This window comes from Electrophorus electricus, chromosome 2, assembly GCF_013358815.1.
Source record: "Electrophorus electricus isolate fEleEle1 chromosome 2, fEleEle1.pri, whole genome shotgun sequence".
NCBI lineage: Eukaryota > Metazoa > Chordata > Actinopteri > Gymnotiformes > Gymnotidae > Electrophorus > Electrophorus electricus.
In genome coordinates this window covers 9,149,949-9,159,948 of record NC_049536.1, presented here as the reverse complement: position 1 = coordinate 9,159,948, position 10,000 = coordinate 9,149,949, and the positions used below count along the sequence as shown (strand labels likewise).

General features: G+C 39.5%; 1 protein-coding gene across 5 annotated transcripts in view; it reads left to right on the top strand.

The window, feature by feature from the left end:
* Positions 1-4,650: 4,650 nt before the first annotated feature.
* LOC113571880 (GRAM domain-containing protein 2A) overlaps positions 4,651-10,000 on the top strand; it is a 19,218-nt gene continuing 13,868 nt past the window's right edge. For all 5 annotated transcript variants that reach the window (XM_027001078.2, XM_027001080.2, XM_027001081.2 and 2 more), the window contains exons 1-2: positions 4,651-4,854; positions 8,936-9,061. In XM_027001078.2, coding sequence (XP_026856879.1) covers positions 8,943-9,061 — 119 coding nt within the window. In that variant the 5' untranslated portion in view covers positions 4,651-4,854; positions 8,936-8,942. The remainder of the gene's footprint in view (positions 4,855-8,935; positions 9,062-10,000) is intronic.

Genomic DNA, 10,000 nt, shown 5'->3' with positions numbered 1-10,000 from the left:
TCTCAAATGGTGCTACTAAAGCTGGTCCCATGCAGTCTGAAGGGAGGACGTGTTCTGTGTCCCCCATCACCTTGTATCTGCTTCCTCATTTATTTGGTCCCTTCCCATCCTCACAGCTTTGTTTTTTCTTTGCCCACTTTCCATCAGCTTTGTCTCACTATTAGTCATTGGTACTTGAAAGAAAGATGTTTACAGCTTTTGTTCATTTCTATGTTTGTGTTTGAATGCATTTCTTTTGTAAACCTCTCTCCCGCATCCCCTTGTCTCTGAGCTCGGTATCATTTTTCCTCTGCCGCTGTCCCTCCCTCACTTCCTGGGGTTGTTATATGTAAAGTGTACATTACCACATTTCTTTTTTTTTTATACAATATTGTAACTTGCCTTTGTACATTTAGGCAGAAAATAAATCTTTTTATGAGACAATCACTCCTGCAGCTCTGCCTTATCTTTGCTTCATTTTAGAGCAATTATGAGGAACTAGTTTGAAAGTCATTTTGATATGTTTAAATTCATCACTGAAGATATCTGTTATTTCTGTATAAACACAGTAACTTATTTGAACACAAAGCAGTTGTTTTAACAGAATTCAAAGACTTAAAAATATGACAGAACACTACTCAATATTTGCATCTAAAATATAGCCATTACAAAGTATGATACAGTGGTCGCAGTATTCAGATGCCTTTAGTTTTTGCACACAGTGTTGTGGATTTGATTTTGAATGGATATTCAAACATTTATCAAGCTACAAAGATTGAAAACATTTTAGAAACTCAAATTCAATAAAAATGTAAAATTGAAATGTCCATCACAAAAGCATATAGACTGCTGTGGCACTCCAACTTGTAATCAGGTTCCTCCACTTTGCTTTAATGATCATTAAGATGTGTGTCTAGAGCTCACCTGCTGCAATTTGAACTGACTGGACACAGTTTGGAAAGGTACATACTTGGGTCTGTAAGAGCCCAGAATTTACACTGCATTGTCTGGAAAAACAGTCATGAAGTGCAAGGAATTGTGGAAACCAGGATCAAATTCTGGCAAGGCAGAGATCATAGACATAAGCAAGGACATAAATCAAGGCTGTGAGTCGGAACCATAGTAGCCTCAATCACTTTGAAACAGAAGAGACTTGGCACGACCTTGAAGCTTTCTAGAGGTGACCGCCTGGCCAAACTGGGCATACGGTTTTCATCCGACCGCTGAGATGAAAACTAAACTATTTGCAGAACAGCAAGCACTAAGTCTAGTGAGAAACAGGTACATTGAACCCTACAGTGAAATGTGATGCAGCATCTTGTTAAGGGGTTACTTCTCAGCAGCAGGGACAGGGAGGCTGATAACAGTTGAGAGACAGATGAATGCAGCCAAATACAGCAACATCCTTGAAGAAAACTTCCAGAGCGCATGCAAACTCTGCCTGACAGTTCACCTTTCAACTTGACATACAGCCAAAACAACAGGGAGAGGCTTCGGAGGAGTCTTGAGTGTCTTTCAATGTCCTTGAGTGGTCCTTCCAAAGTCCAGACCTAAAACCTATCGAACATCTGTGAAGAGACCCAGATGGCAGGTCACAGATGCTCACCATCCAATCCGACAGCGATTGGGAAGATTTTCTCTGAAGAATGGGATAAACTTGCCAAATCCAGGTGTGCAAAGCTTGTAGAGACACATCCAAAACGTGTCGTTGAATTGCTACCAAAGGGGTTAAAAAAAAAAGGGTTTGACCGCTATTGTTGAATAAGGAGAAAATTCAGTTGTTCTTTTAATTAAATTTTGAAACTGTAAACTTTTCAGTGTATCGTTATGAGTGATTAATATATAGTGGGCAAAATGGCATGGCAAGTTTCTCTCTCTCTCTCTTTCTATCCATCTATCTATCTATTTAGCTATCTATCTATCTATCTAGCTATCATGTATGTGTATATATATATATATATATATATATATATATATATATATATATATATATACATACATACATACAGAGCAGAACGTTATGTATTACATAGTGATGATCCTTTTGCTGAATGGCCTGTCGATTAAATGATGCTATAGTTTGCCAGGCTTTATACAGCACTGCTGAAGTGCTGGATGAAAGGCACTTTTCTTCACTGAGGTACACATCTCTGGCCATTGAGTATAGGTATATCAGCACATTTTCATGGAGAAGGTTCACAGTACAAGCACCACCTTGTCTTGGTCCGTAACAACAATTACGTAGGCCTTCCGTGTTCTTACGGTTTGATCATGTACTTGCACCTTTTTTTGTCTTACAAATTGTATTATCTGTTTAGAGGTTGTAAAGGACCAAACAAAGTTGTTATTGAACTATAAACCTGTTTACTGATATTTCCTTCCCTTGACCTAAGAAGGTAACTACACCCTTCTTTTGGCGTGCATATAACATATTACTGCACTTCATCTGGGCTCTGCCCAACAGCAGTAAATAGTTGTTTGTTAGTCTATTGTGCTAACTAGTTTTCCTCCTGGTATGCTAGTGTGCTGTGTCATGTGCTGTCTTCCTGTAACATCACAGATGCCTCACTTGTGTCTGTTTCCTTCTAAAGGAAAATTGCACTTTGATTTTGTTTAAGATTTTGTTTGAGAAAACTGGTAGCTGTGGCCACCAAAGATGCAAGCACATCCCTGACACTGTGCTGTCATTCACTTGCGTTCCCGCTAGCCCTCCCCTGAGTGATGGTTCTCTCATCTTTCTCTGCAGATGGGGCTCTCCAGTAGCTCTGCATTGCAGCTTCACACACATTTATCACGCACGGTGGACTGTCAGAACTGCAGTACAAAGCTTCAATCTGAGTGTTTTCATGATATTCATAGAGTTGTATATTATTATTTCTCTGCTCTGGTGAACACTTTCATTGGCCACACTGTACTTCAGAATTGGTGTCTTTTATTTTTACGACTGTCCTGTTCTAGCCTACACAGATAGCAGGTAATTCTGGCCCAAGTGCTTCCAAACACTTATGGGTCAGTTAAGGCAATGGCAAGTGTGTTCTGGGCTAAAACTGGCCCAGCTGTACCATCAGCATTTAAAGTTGGTCATGCCACTCAAACTCTCACAAGTGGCACTCATTTCAACCTACCATGTGAACTGTTTGTATGCCATTTCTATTTAGGACCAAAACTGGCTCATCTAGGATGTCACCGAATAAGGCCTGGCTATTATATTTACGTAACATAACTGTAGGACAAAATGGAAAAAGTTAAAATATGGGATATTTGATCTCACAGCTAATTTGGTAAAATAAACATTTGCGCGGAGCCACCCAATTGGCAGCCATTCCATTCACAGGCAAATTTTGTTAACTAAATATCAATCTCTGCAAGCCTGTTTTTCTTATAGGAAAACATTCAAACTTCAGTAATGGCCTTCTAATACAAATTATTATTAATCTCTTAAGCACCCCAAAAACAACTTTGCACCATTTTTAATATGAATGATGACAAGCTCAGTGATGAATTCATTCATGTTCAAATGATCTTATGGTCCCATTTGATTACGATTTAGAACAGTACCTCTCCCCGACTATTCATTATTTATTTGTTTCACCATAACAATATCGCCCTCCCTACTGCAACCTATACACTACCCCAAACCAATCTGTTGTGGTAATGCAAGTACATCACTACAGAGGGCGCTCTTGTTCTTTTGCGTAAAGGAACACCAACATGTACATGTGGGCTACTTATCCTGAATTAAAGAAATGGTAACTTTTAAATAGTATGAAATGTTTGACTGAAATCTGGGATTTCTCTCTGCATACGCCCATTCGAGACTTGGCATTTATGTGTCGAAAATGTCCGTCTAACATATGCAGTCGATTTGGCTCATAGTTTCATGCTAAAATGTTCATACTATTGAGATATTGCACATTCTGCAACAGATTTACTTAAATGTGTTCAGATATATGTTACACGTTTCCAAGATATCAGGTATCCATCTTGACAAAAAAGCTTAGTTGCAACAACACTGTCATTAACTAAGCGGTTTCCACGGAGATTACCGGAAGGCTGTAAATGGTTCTGGCAACAAAGCTAGACAAAAAACATAAAACACTATTATTTCCGTGGCATCTGAACAGAATAATTAAATTTAATTATTTTGTGCATATAGAAACCTTTTTTATTATTGTTGTTGTTTATGTTTAGTAGTAGTGCCAACGTAGTTTTAAGTGATATAATAATAAGCAGGAATTAAATCATTCGACTTAGTGCCCGTGTTACTAACTCAAGTGATGTTCTAAATGTGTCTGATTAGAATTCAGAGAACACACTCCTCTCTGCAGTACACTGAAGCACCCAAGCCCACGGAATACATTTCTGCATCATTTGCAGAATGCATCATTTGCATTTCAAAACTATCTATAATATATTAGGACGCCACCGAATAAGACTCGCCATTTCCACTTTGTAGCATAATACGTTTATTTTTAAGTTCCTAAATGTTTGATAATTTGTGAATCCTTTATTTATTACTACGAGCGCATGTTCTACATCATTGTGTTACATTTGCTTGTTGGTCGAAGGATATGCAGGTAGACACACATCCGTCCACGTCCGGGAAACGACACTGTAGCGGGTCGTTATGGGAGGCGCACTACGGGGAATAAGCCACTTCCCACTGTTCTTGAAGGAGCACGGGTTGAGAGCAGCGCAACAAGTTGGATAATTGTATCTGTGCTTTTGAGTGGTGTTCTACCACGAACGATCGATCGAGCGTTTGCTTTTAAACAATTCCCGCTGGATTGTTCTCAGATTATTTCTGGATTTTCCGGAGTACACTAATGACAGCATCGATTATTGTGAAATGACGGTCCCGTGTTACGGTTAAAGGTAAGGGAATCGCAGCCTTCTTAATTATTATACCCAAAAATTGCTTTCTGGATGTCTAAACGCGTCAATTAATTTTTGTAACGGTGATCATTCATGTAAAGTGTGAGTGGAGTAGTAGTCATGCTATATTGTCTTTTTTTATTTAACTGAAGTAAACTATTGGTCACACTGTTCCGTTTTAAAACACTGACGGGTTCTTAGGTTTACCTCTGACTAGAGAGCACAATCCAAGCTATGACACTGCACGAGCCGGAAATTGCGTGAAATGAGGACTTGTTCAATTGATGGCAACTCATGTAAAACAGGATATAAGTAATACCAACGCAGTCAGAGGTGACAGAATACAATTACAAGGTTTAATAGAAGGGTTTCCACCTTTGTTGGACAACTTTGTTTAAGGGCTGTAGTTTGATTATACCACCTCATTTGGGTACCAGTTTTGGTACAGAGCTCATATAACTACATGTTTTTATGTTGACCATACGATTGTACTGAAAGGATCATCTGGGGCAGGGTGCCTTTTTCCAGCCTCTGCACTGAACCATAGAGATCACCCAAGGACATGGAAACAAGTGACCCATTGAAGAGCTCCACTCAGCTCTCTGCGCTTGTTTCTCCCATTCCAAGAGGCCTGCCAATGGCACTGATTGCCCTAGTTGATAGCCCTGCTTACTGGCACTGCATTTCTGGATGTCATTGTGTTTAGACCCTGTGTTACATGCTTCTTACAGAAATGCTGGTGAATAACAGGACCAGCAGGTTCCTGCTTGCATTTTAGTCAGTCTTCTATATTCGTTTGAGATCCAGATAGAGGTTGATTTCCCTGCATATATGTTGAGAATGAATGTGTTAGGAGTAGATAGATCATTTTCATGTGTTTGCATGTTTTTTCCTTTGGTCTTGTACCGCCACCTAACCCTGTTTTGTGGACCAAAGTAAAGTGTGCATGTGTGTGTCAATGTCTGTTTTTGTGTTGTTTTCAGTGCATTTGGAGTTTTATCAGTCTCAGTTGAGTGAATGTAGTGCATATTCTGAGCTGACCCAAAAGGCCAGTTCTGTGTATGTTTGTTTAAAAGGATTCTATGTTGGATTATTGTGAAGGTCATAAGGTCTCTGATTTTCTAAAATGAGTTGTGTGGGTTTCTGTACAATCTATAAAACTTGAGTATTACAAGCTTTTCTATAAGATTGCTTGATACATTTATGTTAAAAATATTTTAGCATTTAATGTAACAGTGCTCTATTCCTTCTTAACACTGTAACAAATGTAAATGTAACAAATGATTGCCAACAGGAAGTGACATTAACCATTTTAAAACATGAGTCATTGTGATCTAGGTAATTCCTGACCGTTATTGACTTTGTAAACAAAAGCAGTAAACCTGCATCCCATAGTAACTGAACAGTCATATATATATAAAATACAAATAGTTATTTTAAATGTTTACCTTCTGGAACTCATTTCATAGATCATTTTGAATTCTGGAGGGAGCAGAAGTTAGGGAAAGAAAGACTCTAATATTGGCTCTGCTACAATGTCCCTCTGCCTGTGTATGATATCTTTGGCAGGAAAGCTTAAAGCAGTTTGCTAAGCCTTACCATACACTGCTTTATTCTGCCTCAGCCAAACCCATGTAGGTTGCAACCACTATTTACCAGTCCTCTGTAGAACCTTGTTACTCTCAGATATAAAGAAACATTGCTGCTATATTAGACTTCTGTCCCATACATAAATGCAGCCGGTGTGGTGAAGTACGCCTTCATTCCCAGCATTTGGGAACCATGGAAAAACTGAGAGAGGCCTTTGTCTCTGTTGTTCACTGTTCTGTGGAGCAGTGTGTGATTGCTGTAGTTGCTAAGCAGGGATATGTTAACCCATTTTTATGTGCCACTCTCGCTTTGCAAAGCCTTGTGTTTTGTTCCAGGCTTATTCTTTAGAATTTTTATAGGAAATGTGGAAAACTTGTTTTATCTTAATAATCTTGCAAATGACCTTTTGGTGCCCAAATGTTATTGCCATTGGTGATTAGAGTTTTCCATGCCTAAAAAATACCCATAGACCTATATTTAGGTGTAGATAAGGCAACCCATGGCATTAGAAATTGGTTGACATGAAAGACTTCTATTTTACCTTGTAAGAGTCCATAATGCAGATTAATGTTCCCATTGAGAGTACGTGAGTCCACATATATTCTATGTCTTTACAGTATTACACAACAGATGATGCTGCAAGAACAGATGGGTAGCTTTGGTTGTCTTCTTTTTATAATGTCATGTTTGTATCCTTGAATGCAAGAATGCATGTATCCTTGCTCAGTGGTCTGCTCTGACAGTACAGTACTTTCACTCTTTAATCTTTCCTTCACGGGGCAGGGTATCCAGCTTACAGTGTGACTGGACTCCATCCTCGCTCCACCTTATTCTCTTACCCCGTGTCTGTGGATCCAGACAAGAGCCTAGACATAAAAGGCCTTTGTGTGAGGGGTGGAGCGGTGTGTGCTCCGCCCAGCCTCCAGCTCTCTCCTCACTCCGCTCACGTCGCCCAACACCCCACAGCCTTTCCCTGCGGTGCTCTTCATTTGTTGACACCCTGGACACATTCCAGGAAAATGGTCACTGCTCCCAGTGTGCCACCCGTGGGTCTGGGTAGTATGAGACCGAGGCACGCTGAGCAGAACGGCCTGAAGAGGAGGAGCCAATCTTATGAGAAGCACGCATTAATAACACCTGTAACATCAGATATTCAGTGTGTGTTCTGTTGTCTCAGGTCTAAATACTGTAGTCAGATGTTTTAGTGTGTGCTGTGCTTTGGCAAATAAATGTCTATAAATAAATGCAAATGAATAAAGATTTCTGAAGGGCATTAATGGAGAGAGTTGTGTTTTGTCACTGTTTCACATGGAGGACTGCTCTAGAGCTCCTCTTTCAGCCTGTAGGAGACTGCTTCTCTGGAGTGCACTTGTATCAAGTACATTGCAAAGCCCAGTTCTGGATGTCCTCAACTATGAGAAAAAACTGGATTCCTGCAGAATAAGGATAATTTCTAGAATTGTCTCCTGATGAAAAATTTCAACTCATTGAGTGTCAAGCCCAAATGTCATTAGTTACTTTGATCAGAAATCTCAATATACATTTTTAGTGGCATTACTAAGTAAAATGTCTGCTCTGTTTAATTTAGTTGTATATTTATTGCTTAGATTTTACAGTGTGAACAGTCGATTTGGGAATGGGCACTAACGTTATTCAAGTCCCATCTTGTGTGCTGATTTGCATTTGTTGACTTTCACATCTCTATATTTAGTGCTGCTTATCAGTTAGTTCAGTTATCCTCTCACTGTAGCCGTATTCTTCCCCACGCATCCCTCTCAATTCCACATGGCTGTCTTACACACAGGCTTTGGCTGGGGAGCTTGAACATGAGCAAGACACCTGAGGCTTCTAGCTGCTTCTAGCTGTTGCCAGCTGGTTCTACTGTGTAGAATGAGCAAAGTGTAGTACCTGTTCAAAACCATACCTTTTTGTTTTTAACCATACCTAATTTGTTTTTAATAATTTAAGGTGAACCTTTCAGACATTAAAAATGGCTCAATGCTAAAAGTATTCTGTTCAGATAGATATTATTTGGGGGTTTGTTGTTGTCATTTAACCCTGTAAATGTGAACAATCAGTTAGGACGTTTCTAAATACATTGTAAATTGAAGTCCAATTATATTCAGCATTAAGACAGAAGACTTGTGGCTATGTGTGTCACATTACACATCACACCACTAGACTAATACTGTTTACCCTGCCCCTGTTTACAGACTTACTGGGGCTATCTACTTAGCCCTGGATTGAAAACAGGTTTGATGAGGAGAAAACCTTACTGTAACATTTCTTAATAAAGGTTTTTTTTATTATTATTATTTTCATAGTCATTAACTGACAGTTTTGCTTTAAATACTTAGGCCCCAAAATTTGAGGCCAGTTCACTCTTAGATGTAACTGTGAGGGATAGTTTGATTCAGTAGGCGGACTACACACACAGCTTATGTATTTACTGTTATGTACACTTAATATGTATTTTCTGTAACCCTTTCAGATTGGGGATGATGACGGAACAATTGGATCAGAGTGATGACGTGGGCCTTCTGACCACCCCTGAGATCAGTGAAGCCCAAAAAGATGATGACTCTCCATGTCCCCCACACTTCAGACAAGGCATCATGTGAGAAACACAAATATACACACGCACACCTACATGCACGCATGCACACACACACAAACAATCTCCTCATTCGCCTTTTATTTGTGTTTTGCACTGGATACTTCTAGAATGACCCAGCACATCCCTGTCTTTCGTTCCATTAAGTGAGCCATGCCCCTAGATCCCTGCAGGCCTGAGCATGTACCACACTGGTTCTGCCGACAGAGAAAGGGCACTGGCATACTCCCCAGTGTTGAGTCAGTGCAAATGAGCTGTGTGTTCTCAGCGGGCAATTTTGCCGTGTTTAAACACGTTCATGCACACTTTGTTTTCTTAAGCACTTTCCCTCCTACCTGGCATACGTTATAAAGCCCAAGCTTGTTTTGAAAGGAGAACGTCGAGAGGTTTTCCAGGTGTTGAGAGACTGAAGCACCTCTGTGGAATCACACCCAAATGATCACCTTTCAGACTTGTTATATAATCGCAATAAGACAGGCACCTAAAACTGGTCTTCAGTACTCTAAGTCAGACTAATTTTAGCTACATTTACATTTAGTTACAATGTAATTAATGCTCCAGAACTGGTTTGTTTACTAGTAACGTTCATACCAAATGATCTCAGATTAATCACATCGAAGGATGTGGATCTCAGGAGAATTTTTGATCTTAACAGACTTTATCCTTCATACGTATTTATGAAGTCTTCTCTGACGTCAGTATACTTACTGTCCAAAGCTTAGGTTGGCTTTGCCAGGTTCTTATTACTCTGGCTATGATTGCTTCTACTTTTGCTATTTTAATTTAACGTTCTCATTATTTGCAAATGTGGTTAACAGAAAGCAGAAGGAGGACATTGGCATTTGCTCTCACATAATGGGTAACTCCGACTCTAAACTATAACTCTTGATATATTGGTGATGATATATAACTAAGCACTTTCTTGCAACACACTAAAACACA